The sequence below is a fragment of the Fonsecaea pedrosoi genome (assembly GCF_000835455.1).
Source record: "Fonsecaea pedrosoi CBS 271.37 unplaced genomic scaffold supercont1.1, whole genome shotgun sequence".
NCBI classification, from domain to species: domain Eukaryota; kingdom Fungi; phylum Ascomycota; class Eurotiomycetes; order Chaetothyriales; family Herpotrichiellaceae; genus Fonsecaea; species Fonsecaea pedrosoi.
In genome coordinates, this window is record NW_013550615.1 from 3,540,609 (window position 1) to 3,556,716 (window position 16,108).

Below are 16,108 nucleotides of genomic sequence, written 5' to 3' on the forward strand. Positions count from 1 at the left end.
AGGCGGAGGCTGAAAAGCGCCATGCAGATGCGGGACGGCACAGCGCAGCACGGCACGGCAGGGTAGACAGGGTATGTATGCAGTAGCGGTGTTGGGTGGTGGTCGTTAACAGGACGGCCTGAAAGCCATTTCGCTTAGCAGACAAACAAGTTACGAGAGACGTAGGACCTATGGTTGGTTGGTTGGCTGGTTGGTTGGTTGGCTGGTTGGTTGGTAGGTACATACAAACATGCATGATGCCCTCCCCCTGCGCTGATTTCTCCCAATTTGGTTCCAGAGCTCCTTTTCTCTTTTTCCATTCTTGGGTGATTCAATCTCGCAGGTCCAAATACATTCATTCATATACCAACCAACCACCAAGCCGCCACCATGGATTAAGCCGTCGTCTCGTTGGAAAAGAGAGTCCTCCCTCCCTGCCTCCCTCCATCCTATCCCTTTCTTTTTGGGCAAATCATCCAAAATGACACGGTCTGGCGGCATGTGTCTGCCGTGGATCCTCCCATGGCAGAAGAACATGACTCTGGACCCGATCCAGAAGCTCGTGACGGCGGCAAAAGACGACGACCGACGACAACTCACCCGAAATTGGAGAGAGTCGAAGCTGGCGGAGCTGAATTACGTGGGGTTGACGGTACGTACAAATGTACCTCTCGTACACTCTGTATTCCCTATACGGTCAGTTCAGGACCTCTTGGGCATGAAAATCGTCGAGCACGTACCTCATCCTTAATAAAGGGCCTTCGAATATGGGCAGCATCTAAACACACCCCCCAAAAACTAGAGCGCACTCGTCACCAGTGCATTTGCCAGTGCCATCGGATGGCAGACGGTCAACTTGATCCCCTATGTCCTGGGGATCTGGTTCGGGGGCCTCATCCTGGTCTTGACGTCCATCTTCATCGCGACCGCGCAGAGCATCGCCGTCTATCGCTTGACGACCAGCGACGAAGGCCTCGACGAACTGGCGGGGTTGCTGGGGAACAACCCACAAGATCCGGGAAGTTCGCAACCGCGCCGATTCCAGGTCCTGGCGTGGCAGATGCCCGTGATGCTGCTCAACCTCAGCATCACCTTGTTTCTCATCGGTCTCTTGTGCCAGATTTTCAACTCGTACACCATGACTAGAAAAGATGTCAAGGTGGGTAGTGACCCCCAATCTGGAGGGTTGTGCGACAGCGGGTCAGAATCCAAGCTAATCGAACTGATTTTGATGTAGGAGGTGATTCTCACCAGCATTGCATTGGCATTTGCCGTGTCTTGCTGGTTGGTCTCTGTGCTTACAATGTATTGGAAAAAGCCGTGAAGGAGGCTTTCTTCCTGGCCGAGATATCAACCTCAGTTTCTCGGAGCATTAAGTCTGGAACGCTGAACCCGGAACCCGGAACTCATCCATCTCCCTCCCTCTGCAGATGTTGAAGGAGCGGGAACAAGGTTCAGAAAGGATCTGTGTCGACCGCTCCACTCCCCCATATTATCTTCGGAACAGGCAGTGAAAAAAATAATCATAGGCAGGGAGGAGCCATGTTCTTTTCAAGGATAGCTCATTCTGCCTTGGTAAAGAAGAATCTGTCGTGTCCTTGGTCTGTAGTCTCTTTGTCCAAAATCAAATTCCATGTCGTGCCAACACCTTTGATAGGCGCTGGCTCATAGCCTGTGGAGCAAGCGTTCCGGAGGTCGTTGATGAGCGAGAGCGAAAGTCCGTCCTGAGCAAGAGGTGTCGTGGCAGACGAAGAGCCACTGTTGTGAGTTGTGTCGGATGCCAGATGCAAAGGTCCACCAGGCCTACAGTCTTGCACTTCCCCCCCAACACCACCGCTTGGGGAGAGAATTGTGTTGCAGAATACCGACACGTGCTGTCCTGCCCACGACGTCAACTCAGGTGGGCCAATGTACCACCGTACCAGACCGATAATGATGAAGACAGCCCCCAAACCAATTTCTACACAGGCCGCCTGGACATAGCCACCGCGACCTGCAATCAGCCTAGTTCCCTCGAACAGAGGGTATCTCGTCGGATCTTTACTGGAGAGCCGCTTGATTCCAGTGATGCGGTCTGATCGATAGAAATTGTGGCCTAGAGACTCAACCTGGCGAGACTGATCTTGACGTATTGTTTCGATATCTGTTCCCCAGACTGCCATGTTTGCCCGCACAATGATAGACTTGATCTTTCTGTTCACATAAGAGCTCTGGAATGATAACGATCCACTGAAGCAGCCCGTCTGGAGAATGGGTCCGACCGAATAACTTGTCCCGTCCTCGTAGTAGGTTTCAACCAGTCGCTGTGGCCCAGAGGGCGGATCTTTTGAGACGCGGCCATCCACCAGATATCCCGTTTGATCCGGCAAGATATTCTGGCAAGTTCCGTTGACCACGCGACGCGCAACGATGAACCGATGTCGGTAAACACGAATTTCTTGTTCTTGTTCAATGGAAGCAGTTCCGAGCAGATCTGGATCTGCTCCCTGGCCGACGACAAGTCCAGCTCGACGAATTGTGATTGCCCCCGGAGACTGTATCTTGAACTGAACGTTGTTTATCACGTCCGGCTCCAAGGTTTGCCAATATATGTCATGGATGGTGAAATTACGACCTGGTTCAATCACGCTGTCGACCACTTCAGCGACCAGGACGTTCTCAGAGGTGTACAGTATACCGGAATCTGCCCCATTGAAGAGGGTGCTTGCACACGTGGCTGATCCGACCATGATAATTCGCCCCGTACCCATACGATCTGCGTCTTCTTCTGGGTCTCCTGAGAGTCGATGGATGAAAGCTTTGTTCGTCAAGATCTCCACGGGGTCTTGGTACACAAAGTCTTCTCCAGGTACCAGAGGCTGATATGAAACTCTGTCGTCAAACCACTCGCTTACGCCGGTGCCCTCGTCGAGACAATGAGCGGGAGGAATTCTCAATGATATGAGGTCTTCGGAAATCTGTTCGCGTACTTGGCCCTCGACTTGAATGATGCTGAACTTGTAGCCGATCGTCCACAGAGCTATCATGGCCGAGGCCAACCAAAAAGTCATCACATACCATGCAAAGCCTCGCCTGATACCCAGAAGAACCGGAGCGTGAGGGAGGGTATTCAGGTACTTTGCATAAGGAAGACCTCTTGAGCCTTTGGCAGTTGCCAACCTGGAGCAGACACAGTCATAGAGATGTTGGACCGAGGCCAGGAGGCTGAAAGAGAGCCCTGACACTATCAACCCTAGTATAGCGGTCCATGCTTGGATCTGCAGGTTGGAACCTGTGGCAAATTGACGACGAAGGGAATCCTCGGGATCTGGCTCGCCACAGATGGTGTTTATTCCAATCAGTATCAAACAAATAGCACTCCCAAAAGTGGTGAGGATTGAGAGATACGGAGTCCTCCGTTTTCCAGTCTGTTTAGGTGCCATGCTGAAGACTTCGAGGGACGGATGAAGAGATGATTCGGTCCACCCTCCTACAGCCTTGATTCCAAAAGAACAACATGGTGTTATCCGGCCTCAATAAATTATCATGGGAAGCCTAGGAATGCGGCTGCAAGGCAGAATTTGGTAGGAAAGCCAAGACGACGCCTCTTTGCACCATTTCACGATGTCGCCGGGGACAACAATCCAAATGGGCGACGTCGAGCGACGGTTTCCTTGGCCGTGGGCGGCATCAAATGGTGCCTTTGACCAAGGCAAGGGCTAGCCAATGGACGCATCTGGATCTCGAGCTGAACGCCTCATCCCTTTGACGAGTGAAACTAGTGCTAAGCCACAGCTCAGCGACATCGGCACGAATAAGAGCCGAGTTGTGCACGAAAGATGCATCATTCAGCACTACTAATACAAAGTCGACTTTGTTGTGAGTGAAACGAAGGATGAGATAGAGTCCTCGACAAGAACAATAGAGAGAGACTGTGGGAGACTTGAGACGAGAACAAGGGTACGTCGTAACAAGCAAAACAAGGCAGGTGGGCCGAAGCGGCGTTAACCGGAAATGGCCGAAAGAGGTTCAGGGTTGCATCGCTGCGTCTCTGATTCATCCCACCAACGAGTAAGAAAGACACCACCATCTCACAAAATATATTCTGGGCGCAGACGACATCGTTTGCCCGTGGCCACAGCGAGTAACTAGGCGTGCACTAGACCGTTGGCTCACCTCTGCCTTTCTCTATCACACCTCGACTTGCCCCTCACTGTCACTAGGCCAGCCTTATCCAATCCACATCAGCAAGCAGATCCCCCTCCCAGTGTGACGGCGTCTGACGTGAGGCTCTACCACACAAATACAACATCATGGCGCCCAAAAATCGCATCATCATCGACACCGACCCGGGCGTCGACGACGTCTTGGCCATCTTGCTTGCCCTCGCCGCCAGCGCCGACGACCTCGAAGTGCTACTGATCTCGATCACCTTTGGCAACGTCGACGTGCGCTCCTGTCTACGAAATGTCGTGGCCATTTTCCACATCCTGGAGAAGGAAATCGCATGGCGTGAGCAGCAGGGCAAACCAGTGGGATTCGACGGTCTCACCAAATTCAAGCCGATCGTGGCCATTGGCGCCGACGAACCCTTACAAGACCGCATCGAGAGCGCCGACTATTTTCATGGGACTGACGGATTGGCCGGGACGCATACCAGCCATCCGCATTTCTCACCCGAGGAGAGTTGGAATAGGCTGTTCGAGCAACCTCCACCAGACAGTTTCATCACCGAGAAGGCCAAGCCCGAAGTCGATCTCAAGGAAGACACCAATGCATTCATCCCTTCCCTCGAGCCTGCGCATAAGGAAATTCTCCGCCTCCTACGGGAAAATGAGCCGGATACTATCACCTTGATCGCTATCGGCCCGCTCACGAACTTTGCCCTGGCCGCGGCAGAAGACCCAGAGACCTTTTTGAGATGTAAAGAAGTCATCACCATGGGTGGCACAGTTGATGGCATCGGCAATGTCACGCCTGTATCGGAATTCAACGTCTATGCCGACCCCTACGCTGCCGCCAGGGTGTATGCACTGTCATCGCCCATCCCAGCGAGCACCATGCCCGTCGCCACAGAGGGCGAACGCAGTTTCCACCTCCCCCAATACCCTCCGCGGCTGTCCAAACAGCTGAAGCTCACACTCATGAGCCTGGACATTACGGAATACCATATGCTGAGCCGTGGCGAGTTCAACGCGTTTGCCAAGCCTCATCTCGAGGCGGGTTCACCTCTTGCGGCGTGGATGACGGCGTTCATGACACCCATGCTCGACAAGATGGAGCGGCTGCACATCGGCCATGAGGGCGAAGGCGCTGCACTGGCGCTACACGATCCGCTTTGCATCTGGTACGTGCTGACGCACGACGACCCATTGTGGAAAGCGAGCGCGCGCAGCCCCGAGGATATTCGAGTCGAGACTGCCGGCCAGTGGACTCGAGGCATGACGGTGGGCGACAAACGAGCCCGACGCAGGCGGAACTCGGACGGCGAGGTGCCTCATGACCGCGGCAACTGGCTGGGTAACAGGAGTGGCAATCGTGTGTATAGGATGCTTGAAAGTCCAGGCCGGGAGGAGGCTTCGAAGCACCTGTTGAAGACGATATTCGGGGCATGATGTGTGTTTCCGCGTGCAGAACAGGTTCCAGTGAAGAAGTGGTGGAGCCGCGGACACTCTTTCAGTTCCAGGAACACCATGACTGCAGCAAATGCAACCTTTTGTTGAGGCATTCGGCTCGTCCGTTGACATCAACCATGATTACACACGAAGCAGAGGCAGCCGAGTCTGGCCGAAAGAGTATCAATGCCATGGGGCGCTAGAGTAGAATGACCTATCATAGATGGGAGTGAGCAGAGAATCCTCCTCACTGTTCCTCTTTACTTTTTGCTCGATCTAGGGTTAATTACCCGTCGAGTCCCTTTCCGCGTGCTGTTGCCTTCGTCCCGTCTGCTTGTGGGATTGCCACGTCACATGTATGGTGGGTAGTGGTACAGTTTTATCTCCCCTCCCCCCACCCTCGCACCATTCCGCCCGCAAACTCAAATCTTCAACTTGGCGATATCGATCCCCATCTGTCCCAGCATCTGTCTATACGGCGGGAACAGCTCGGGTCCCGCCGCCGTCAGACCCTGTCTCCAGTCCAAGCCGGGCTCGGCCTTGTCCATGGCCCGCTGGTACGCCTCCCTACTCCCGATGCGCTGCAGATAGGCCAGGATGGCCGGGTAGGACGACAGATCGGTCGGGGTCCACTGGCGGCCGGTGGTGAGAGTCCAGACGGTCATGATGTCGGCGAGGGTGAACTGGTCGCCGGCGAGGAAGGCGCCCGTGGTGGCGAGCCGGGCCTCGACGGCGGCGAGGTGCTTGTGGACGTTGGCGGGGATGGACTTGGCGAAGGCGTTGTCCGGGTCGGGCTGGAGCCACGCGGCGCTCATGACGCGGAAGAAGGCCGCGCCCAGCGTCGCGTTGGCGTAGTGGAACCAGAACAAGAAATCGGCGTAGTTCTCGTGCGCGGCCTCCAGCGACAACGCCCCGCTGCCAAACACCCCGTCGATGTACGCCGCGATCGCCCCGGATTCGGCCATGTTGAATTCTTTGCCCGTGACACGGTTCGTCGTCGTCATCACCGGCGCGGACTTTTGGGGTGTCAGCGCTGCCAGCGCCGCGGGTGCGAGGATCGGGTCCCGCGTGTACGTCTTGAGCGTGTACGCGATGCCGAGTTCCTCGCATAGCCAGACGATGCGCTCGGACTGCGAGATGTGCAGGTGGTGGACGGTCAGAGACATGATTTTCTATACGACTTTTCCAGGGTAGATTGGGAATTTACAGTGTAGTGGTAAAAGGAGCGGACGGTGGAGGGTTGAGATGGATGTAGATGGTGTTGGTTGGCGGCCTGAAATGGGATGGACTTCGGAAGTGATTGCCTGCCTTGCCTGCCTTGGCCGCCTGGATTGTTCTTGTTCGAGTCATGCATCCCGTTAAGGAACTCGTCATTACTCATTTGGGGTAGCCGAAGACACCAATCCCAACGCCTCTTTTCTTTCCTCAGTCTTGGTGGATATCAAAGTCACAACAAAACACGTCGCGGTCATGATGGCGATACAATAGCCATGATGGCTCGAAACATGAGTTTCGCAAAAATGTCTCTCACACTTTCCTTGTACAAGTCTATCTCCTCCTCATGGTGTACAGTTCCCATCCCCGAATATCGTGTCGACTCGGTTTTGGCTGTGGCGTTCTTCGGATCTTCAACGCCACCACGTTGACTTTCACGCCGGTGGGCTGAATTAAGCCCATGTTGTGTCGCTCAGGCAAGAATGGCAGATTGCACTGTCAAGATGCTGAATGGGGCAAGAAGGTAAAATAACCCATCTTTGAACATGGAGGACTCGCCCCCCGGTCTTCCCAGCTTCGATTCTCCTTCTCTAGTTTCTTCGATTCAGGCATTCAACTCGCTGAACAGTTGACTCCATCTTCTTTGAAGGCATCTATTTGTTCGTCAAGATGCTCTTCGTCCGCTCTTTATGTCTTTTTGCAATCGTGGCTGTGCGGGTGTCTTCTGCCGCACAGTCCTGGCAAGCTGCTAATGGCGACGAAGTTGTGACCGTCACACACACCAACACGCACTACGTGTGCCCCTGCGAGACGAGCACACCGGTGAAAAACCTCAATCCGGTTCCTACGGGCGGCTGGACGGATTGGGCGGCATCGGCATCGTCGAGTCCACTCGTCCGTGGGACAACCTCGTCGCGCCGGACTTCGACTGCAGGTCCTTGGTCCGGATCGGTGTCCTCGAGAACTACAAAGAAGACGACGGTCTCGAGCTCTGGTCCAGGCTATACACAGACCAGCAGCAGCACAAGTTCGCGCACGGTTGGCGGGACCATCTCTTTCACGTTCTCTTCCTCCACGACGTCTACTGCTTCCAGCACAAGCTCGGGCACGGTTGGCGGAACCATCTCTTTTACTTCCTCGTCCACCACGTCTGCTTCTCCCAACACTAGCGCGAGCACGAGCACGAGTTCTACAGAGTCAACCACTTCTTTGTCCAGTACGGAATCTCCTGCCACGACTTCTGCTACCACCACGAGCTTGTCTACGACCACAATCTCTAGCACCACTGCTGATGCTACCTCTACAACCACGTCTGACACCACGTCTACTACAACCTCTGATACCACCTCTACAACCACTGCTACAACCACGTCTGATACCACTACAACCACTATTCTTACCACAACCTCTGATGTAACTTCGACCACCACCTCTACAACCACCACTCCTGCCATAACTTCAACTACCACCTCTGAAACAACCTCGACCACCACAACCACCACCACCACCACCACAACCACGTAAGTCCCCCTCCCTCTGGGCCATGTCATCAGGGTGCCACCATTGGAGCTTGACACAAACTGACAAACACCAATAGATCCATCAACGCCTGCCCGACGGGCACCTACGTGATCCAGTCGAGTTTAGACAACAACTACGCCACGATAGGAGAATACGTTGGGGGCCAGTACCTCGTTGTCTTTAACCAACCGGCCATCGAGACCGCGGCCGAGTTCTCCTGGGTCGAGGATGTCGACGGCACGTGCATGCTCGGCCCGACCGCCGTTCCGGGGCTGAGCACCTACGTGCTTGATCAGCCCGGCGAGTTCGTGGCCTTCCACTACCTCTTCTTGTCGAACCCGAGCCTCGCAGCGGCTTCAGACCTGGAGCCCTCCGAAGTCGCCTGTAGCGTAGATTCGGCAAACGAGCTGTACTGCGCGGTCGAGGACCAGGACGTGTTGCAGCTGTTCAACAATGTCTTGACCATCGCAGCCACCGACCAGGGATATGGGACGGCCACGTTCACGTTGGTGCAGACTTTGTAAAGAGATGAAGTTCACATGCATAATGACAAGTTGATTCCGGGTCGGAGTCGTGTCGGTACGAGTCGAGTCTTTTTCAACATCACAACCTTGGGGATATACAGTCTTAGTGGAAGGAGTTGGTACTCAAGCAACCAAAGGACCGACCATTCTCCTAGCCAAGGGGTATCCTCTTCTATGTTCCCCTTCTGTTCACCCACCCTCTGTTTTTGCTTTCGCTTTTATTGCCCTTGTCCTTGTGACCCGACAATCCATCCACCTTCGGGTCTCAACACCAGATGAAATTCCTGGATCTACGCGAACGGCACCCGCCCGTCGAGTGGTGGGGTCATCTGGGGGGTGGGAAGGGCGATACGGTCGACGGTGGTATATATGTATGTATGTATGTACGTATACATGTCTGCCTCGATGATGTACATGGGTGCCTGGATACTAGGTATAGCCAAGTAGACAGAGGGTGTAAGATGTAGTTAACTGCCTAGGGCCACACTGACACTGATACCAGCACCCAACGCAACCAACAAGACACACTTGACATTACATGTGGTGTTTTGTGATGTGCGGCATTATGTACCTCAGAAGTGCCTACGATACATGTTGTGAGCCTCAGTGGGAGAAATTATGTCGATTCCTTTCTTCTCATTGTTCTGAATACGTAGGTCGGTAGGTGGGTTGGGACGCAGGCAGGGAGGGAGTATTGACTCGCGCAGCGTGAAGAGAGAGAGAGAGAGACGCACACATTACGTCGATAACTCAGTAAGTCTAATAGATGGCCATCGACGAACAGGGGACACTCTCGTAGCCCTAAAGAACCCGCTTAGCCGAAGTGCCTGCCAAAAGTAAATCTGCTTCGGGCGGGAGGATTCGGGGTTTTCTTTCAGGTACCAACCAGCCCTGTATCCAAACAGGGCCCAAAACCAAATCAAAGCCAGTTGTACAGAATGCAGAGGTTCTGTCTCTGTATGTATGGACCTAGGTGCACGTAGTTACTTTGCACACGCACGCCGAGTCTGCCATAGGTATATATGTGTGCTCGGTAGGCGTTCCTCCATCTCCCTCTTTCCTGTGGTCCGGACCACGGACAAAGGGCACACAATTACCTCCAAACAGACATCGACTGGGCCGCGAATGGGGAACCCAACCAGACTTCTTGGGCGAGTGCCTCGATGACGCCGTCCAATTCGGCGTCGCGTAAGGCAAAGAAAAGGCAAAACCAACCCCACCATGCCTCAGAAGGAGAGAGAAGACTTGTGGGGTTACGAAACGAAATAAAAACGGCCCAGGCAGGGAGGACGGGAGGGTTCAAGGGTGGATGATGCAAATCCGCCGAGGTTGACGCAGGCCGAGACAGGCGCGAGAGGATCGATCGTAGTAATAATAATAATTATGAGCAAACGAGGTAACCGATTTGATTCGATTTCAATTCAGCTGAGCCACAAAACACGCCGTGCACGCTTGGGATCGGGTATATTGTGGCTGGGGGACTTTCTCGGCAGGTCTATGAGTGTCTCTTGCAACAATAACGGCACATGATCTTGATTGAGAGGCGCAAGGACAAAAAGTCTGCTCTTGTTGCTTGCCCGATGGCTGGCTGGATGGATGACTTGGATGACTGGCTGTTGGAAAAAGTTTGCAAAATTCATGGCTCTTTTTCTTGTACAGACTTGGTTACTTGGTACTTTGGTACATATTATGCATCCCGAGGCGCATGCTCTGGCCGGCTTCTCTTGGTCCTCTCCACTTGCCCACCCGAGAGAACTACGAAATCCATTGCTCTCTCTCTCTCTCTCTCTCTCTCTCTCGTTCTCTTTATTTTCCAAAGTGATATAGCTGCCTAGGACCAAAACCCTCTGTTCTCTTCTTGCTTGATTGTCTCAAACACAGGTTCGGCACACTCAAAATCCATAGACGCAAACATGACTTCCGAGGCAGCCTCTTCTGCAGCCGCCGCGCCTTCGGGAGAACCGACACATCCCTCCGTCATCAAGGTCATCTACCGCCCAGGCGACTTCAGCTCCTACAGCGTCTCCACCACCTCTCTCCCACCAGGAGCGCTGATGGCCCGACTCACCAGCCCGCCGCTGACGTATGCGGAAAAAAAGCGCTGGTCCAGTGTCCAGGTGTCGGAGAACAAGCACATCGAGCTGAACTGCGACTTCCTGTACATCAACCACAGCTGCGAGCCGAGTCTGGAATTCCACGTCGTCCCGCATTCCGAGGAGCCCGTGATCGAGGTCAGGGTCGCGACGCGCCGGGACGAGAATGGGAATCCCAAGGGCGTGGAGCCCGGCGACGTCTTGACCTTCTTCTATCCCAGCACCGAGTGGGAGATGGACCAGCCCTTCCAATGTAATTGCGGGACCAGGAGCTGCAAAGGGCGCATCAGCGGCGCCAAGGACCTGACCAGCGAGCAGCTGCGAGGGTATTTCCTCAATGCTCATATTGAGGACCTCCGGAGCATTCCCTCCGACAGCGAAGGTAATAAGAATGGTGCGCAGAGGCAGGGAGGTTGGTGAATTGGTGGTAAAAAGTTCTTTTTTTTTTCCTGGTTTCCAGATACTTTGAGGACTCGCAGTCCCTTGCTGGGAGGCGAAGATTCTTTTTTTTCAATACACTTACCATGTATGCTCCGGTCTTGATCTCGTCGACTGGAACCAGCACGGCCGATCTCGCAGAGAGCCACCAGGCGGCCGTTCCAATGATGTGGGGTAGGGGACTAGTGTTCATATAGATGTGTGTACACACGAAAACCTTCTCACCAGCCGCAACAATCATTCCCCAGATTCTGTCGCAGAAACGCATGCCTATTCGCCATAACGTAGGCCGCATTGAATTTCCCTTCAAGTCGACGAAGTGAGGGCTCATCTTGGGGCTATTGAATTAAGTCGGGACCTCAAAAGCGGAAAAGGGGGAGGTGAGGCTAGTCGGGTTGATCAACGGTTCGACCAGATCACTACGGTATCGGAAAAAGAAGCACGACCTTTTTGCCTTTATGCAGTTGATAAATCATCTCGGAACTGTACAAGGACATATTGACATGGAAGGTTACAAAGGATCGTGCTCACGGTGAAGCGACGCTATCACTGGGGGAATCAGGCTAATCCTAAAAGGGAAGGAATACACTAGGCTGGTTTGCATCGACGACAGCAAAGTGGGTAATTACCCAATGAGTTATCTATCTATGGATTTAGATGCCTCGCAGAATCCCGCCACATGTCTGGACTTACATGCTATGATACTGAGGTCTTCCTAGGAAAGGTAGGCGTAAGCTATCACGGGACGGCCGCGCACTGGCCGAAGGGAGGTTGTCTGGACTACAAAATGCGGCGCGTCTCGTCCGTGGACTCAGTCGAGAGCTGTTGTCTTTTGATTCTTCACATCGAATATCGAGCCTCACCCTCAATATGCGCAGTACTTTTTTGTACAGCGTTGCAGCACTGACTGCCTGTTCCTCTGCTCTGGCCGTTCCCACTACCAGTAATGGTCGACAAACGAGCCTCAAGGGTGGCGACGACGACGACTATGACCTCGAGCCGTCAGCAAACTTTGCATTCTCGGGCATCACCACGTTTGCCAAACTTCCCTCGGTGCAGTGCCTGACGGAGACGGGACCGGTGGACGACATCCTGATCCTAGGATTTCCCTTCGACACGGCCACGTCGTACCGGACCGGCACGCGCCTGGGGCCAAATGCCGTGCGTCAGGGTTCTCGAGCAGCTTCTCTAGCGTATGTTTCAATACAAACCCCTTGTGGGGTTGTTGGTGATATTAGGGAAGTGAACTGATCAACTCGAGAGGAAGTGGCCACTACAACTACCGCCAGTCAATCAACCCGTACAAGCACAACATCTCGGTCGTCGATTGTGGGGATTTGCCCATTTCGCCGTTCGACAACGGTCTCGCCTTCGCCCAGATGGAGGAGTGGTACAAGCGGCTTTTGTGGAGGGAGGTCAAGTCCACGGAAAAGGGAGTCTGGTCCTCAAAGGTATTCCCATTCCCCAAACCAGCCACCTATTTACACAAACCCCCGGAAGGGTTATTTCCCCCCCCCCCCCCCCCCCTTTTCTTTTCGAAGAAATAGTGTGTTGATTACCGAAAAAAAAAGACCGGTAGACACCACCCCCAAATCGTCGCTCTGGGCGGCGACCACAGCATCTCCCTCCCGATCCTGCGCGCGTTGAACACGGTCCACGGCAAAGTCTCGGCCGTCCACATCGACGCGCACATCGACACGTGGTCGCCCAAGGTGTTTGCGGGCGCCAAAGCCGGGAGCAAGCAGGCCCAGTTCGCCGACGGCACGCCGTACTATTGGGCGGGGATGGAGGGGTTGCTGAGCGCGAGGAACGTGCACGCGGGGATCCGCTCGTCGCTGGATTCGGAGAAGGACATGGAGCTCGACGAGGAGGTCGGCTTCGTCACCATCCCCGCCGCGGACATGCTGAAGCGCGACGGCGTGTGGGGCGTCATCGACCAGATCCGCGCTGTCGTCGGCACTTCGGGAGAGCCCGTCTACGTCTCCCTCGACGTCGACTGTCTCGACCCGGCCTTCGTGCCCGGCACCGCCGGCCCGGCCTCGGGCGGCTGGACCCCCCGCGAAGTCATCCAGATCATCATCGACGCGCTCGATGGGCTGAACATTGTGGGTGTCGACGTCGTCGAGATTCTGCCCTCGTTGGACCAGGCTGAAATCACGGGCATCGTCGCCGCCGAGTTTACTATCGAGGTATGTCATGATATGATCACCTACTTCCCCTCCGAGTCAGGACGACTCAGGAGACTTGTACTAACCTGAAGACACAGCTTATTACCCGACTGGTTAGGAACAGACTCGGTCTATGAGCCCGGGGTGTTTGTGGAGGGTAATTGTAGCCGTGTGGCGATAGTGACCTAGCGATAGGGATTATTTATGTATACTTCTCCTTGGAGTCTTTTCGTCCAAATGAGCTACCTGTTCGGAATCTAGATCTGAACAGATGTGATGGAGATCAGTCGGCCACGGGACTTGATTTGTTGTTGATATGTCCACTTAAGCTGTCCATCTCATGTTATACATCCCTTAGAGTCTGTCTATTTCAAAAACTGGAATCCTCATCCTTGACAAACCCTGAGGAGGAAGGGACATAGGAGGAATTCTTGCGCGGGCAATTGGAAGACATTTCCGGAAACATAAAATGACTGCTACTTATGACAAGAACTTTTTTCATCCACTGTTGAACTGTCTGAGGTGGCTGACGATACCTCTTAAACAGACCCTCCAAGCATCCTCGTCTGTGATAGGAGATCTAATTCTATATCTCGAGTCGTCATGCTAGGAAGACGTCCGAGTATACACATCCTAGTCCGATGAGGCATGTAACCTAGAAACATCTCTAGCCAACTGCTTCCACCGAATGGTCAGAATGCAAAGAGACTGCAGGACGAGAAGTGCGCCGCTCCCTGAGATGATGCCCGCCCACAAGCCAAAGACGCCGTACTGCTTGCGAAAGCACAGGAACCACGCCGTCGTCAAGCCCACGCCGTAATACGCCACGAAATTGCAGACGCCCGCCAAATGAGTCTTTCCCGCACCTCGAAGGATGCCGCTGGCGCCGCCGTTGGAAAGATCCAGGACCTGGAAGCCAGCCATCAGAGGGAGCACCTGGGCCGTCTTTTTGATGACGGCCTCGTCGTCGGTGAAAATGCGGCCGTAGCTCTTTCTGGCAAGCATGATCCCGACGAATTCGATGGCCCCAATGATGAATGAGAGGAGGTATGGTGTGGCCACTGCTCTCCGCGCTTCACGACTCCTGCCGGCACCGAGAAAGCCGGCGATGCGATGGCTGGAAGCTACGCTTATTCCAAGGGCCACCGTCGTGAGCAGCAGGTCGGAAGACATCAATATCTGCAGGCCAGGTCAGCAGAGGCACTTGGCCGACTGAGAGGGGATCGAAGGCTTACGCTCTGGGCTCCAATAGAGCTGGGATCCAGCCTTGCAGCCATCATTGCAAGTATCTCAAAGCTATGACACAGGTCAGTCTCAAGGAGGAACAGCAGAAGATGTTCCAAACTCACCTCCACCATTCTGTGGCACAAGTAAAAATCCCCGTGACGGCATAAAAGAGCAAACGCAATATCCCCTTCTCAATGCCAACGATAGACCCGCGCCAGGTCTTTCTGACGGCAGGTTTCATAGAAATGATGCAAAGCAGGGCAACAACCGTAACAAACTGGTAGATGCAGAAGGCACAAGGGACCCCCCAGAGATGCATCGTCGTCCATCGAACAAGCACGAAGGTCACTAGAACCCCAAAGCAGCTGGCCACGGCAGTAGACACTCCAACAATATTGCTTTCGCCCTGAACCTGCAAAAACTTCTTCAACGACTCGGCCACAATCTGCAACACGCCGGCGGGGAGCATGAGGACCAGAAACTTGCCTGTCGCAAAAGCAAAGTCTGGCTGCTGACCCAGGGCGATGAAAAGGTGTCCGGAAAACACCCAGATCGGCGCAAAGAAGATGCCAAAGATTGCAAGCAATACAATCAAGCACTGCTGCAAGAGGAGGCCGAGGATCTTGGGATTGTCTGCGACCGAGTGGGATGTGAACGCCTGACCGCATAACGTGTCCAGTGCTGTTGCGCCGCCGATGGCGATCATAGTGCCAGTGCAGGAGAAGAACATGAACCCGAAGGACGTAACTCCCAGCTCGAAGGAGCCCAGACTGCCGCCGACTATCAAGGCGCTGATTGCTTGTACTGCATTTTGTAGAGCGAAGGAGAGACATATGGGAATCGTCCGGCGGATGAGCGCACCAAGGTCGTGCCAGATATCGAAGGCGACATCCTCTTCCTTGGAGGCAATGGACGAAGTCCGGGAAAGCAGCAAGCTACGCTCGTCGACAACGTTTTCTCCCATGCTGATGATTCTTTGTGGATGGCGGTGTCAGTGGCACTCTCGAAACACCGGAGGGCGGGTGAGTTATGTAGAAGATCCTTGACCAAGTACATACTGTCGATAGGGTATGTGTACGTGTCCTCCGACACTGTCCAAGGCATTTCCTATTCCCCACAAAGTATGCCGAAGGACATGTCCGACAGATGTAGATAATAAATAATCCTCCTAATAATCCCGTGCATTCTGCTTGATATGCTTGTCCATCATCTGATTGGCCAGTTCGCTCTGGTGGTGCTGCGCTAAGCCTAGAAGGGAAGGCAGACACTATCTCTCTTTTTCCTCGAGATCCGACTGCATCGACGTTTCTTTCCTCCTTGACGCGCGTGAGCATCTCGACAACGGGAAC

General features: G+C 54.0%; 8 protein-coding genes across 8 annotated transcripts; 5 read left to right on the forward strand and 3 right to left on the reverse strand.

The window, feature by feature from the left end:
- Positions 1–460: 460 nt before the first annotated feature.
- Positions 461–1,216, forward strand: Z517_01283 (uncharacterized protein; the record flags this gene model as incomplete). Its single annotated transcript, XM_013434244.1, has 2 exons — positions 461–631; positions 782–1,216. The coding sequence occupies 2 exons, from the start codon at positions 461–463 to the stop codon at positions 1,214–1,216; spliced, it is 606 nt and encodes a 201-aa protein (XP_013289698.1).
- A 325-nt stretch (positions 1,217–1,541) lies between these two features.
- Z517_01284 (uncharacterized protein) lies at positions 1,542–3,401 on the reverse strand (the record flags this gene model as incomplete). The annotated part of the gene is made up of 1 exon (XM_013434245.1): positions 1,542–3,401. The coding sequence occupies one exon, from the start codon at positions 3,399–3,401 to the stop codon at positions 1,542–1,544; it is 1,860 nt and encodes a 619-aa protein (XP_013289699.1).
- An 870-nt stretch (positions 3,402–4,271) lies between these two features.
- Z517_01285 (uncharacterized protein) lies at positions 4,272–5,573 on the forward strand (the record flags this gene model as incomplete). Its single annotated transcript, XM_013434246.1, has 1 exon — positions 4,272–5,573. The coding sequence occupies one exon, from the start codon at positions 4,272–4,274 to the stop codon at positions 5,571–5,573; it is 1,302 nt and encodes a 433-aa protein (XP_013289700.1).
- Positions 5,574–5,995: 422 nt separating this feature from the next.
- On the reverse strand, positions 5,996–6,739 carry Z517_01286 (uncharacterized protein; the record flags this gene model as incomplete). The annotated part of the gene is made up of 1 exon (XM_013434247.1): positions 5,996–6,739. The coding sequence occupies one exon, from the start codon at positions 6,737–6,739 to the stop codon at positions 5,996–5,998; it is 744 nt and encodes a 247-aa protein (XP_013289701.1).
- A 718-nt stretch (positions 6,740–7,457) lies between these two features.
- Z517_01287 (uncharacterized protein) lies at positions 7,458–8,833 on the forward strand (the record flags this gene model as incomplete). Its single annotated transcript, XM_013434248.1, has 2 exons — positions 7,458–8,308; positions 8,386–8,833. The coding sequence occupies 2 exons, from the start codon at positions 7,458–7,460 to the stop codon at positions 8,831–8,833; spliced, it is 1,299 nt and encodes a 432-aa protein (XP_013289702.1).
- A 1,913-nt stretch (positions 8,834–10,746) lies between these two features.
- Z517_01288 (uncharacterized protein) lies at positions 10,747–11,346 on the forward strand (the record flags this gene model as incomplete). Its single annotated transcript, XM_013434249.1, has 1 exon — positions 10,747–11,346. The coding sequence occupies one exon, from the start codon at positions 10,747–10,749 to the stop codon at positions 11,344–11,346; it is 600 nt and encodes a 199-aa protein (XP_013289703.1).
- Positions 11,347–12,234: 888 nt separating this feature from the next.
- Positions 12,235–13,669, forward strand: Z517_01289 (agmatinase; the record flags this gene model as incomplete). The annotated part of the gene is made up of 4 exons (XM_013434250.1): positions 12,235–12,557; positions 12,632–12,815; positions 12,936–13,553; positions 13,631–13,669. 4 exons carry the CDS (start codon positions 12,235–12,237, stop codon positions 13,667–13,669), a joined length of 1,164 nt encoding a protein of 387 aa, XP_013289704.1.
- A 496-nt stretch (positions 13,670–14,165) lies between these two features.
- On the reverse strand, positions 14,166–15,723 carry Z517_01290 (uncharacterized protein; the record flags this gene model as incomplete). Its single annotated transcript, XM_013434251.1, has 3 exons — positions 14,166–14,711; positions 14,768–14,828; positions 14,882–15,723. The coding sequence occupies 3 exons, from the start codon at positions 15,721–15,723 to the stop codon at positions 14,166–14,168; spliced, it is 1,449 nt and encodes a 482-aa protein (XP_013289705.1).
- Between the last annotated feature and the right edge of the window lie 385 nt (positions 15,724–16,108).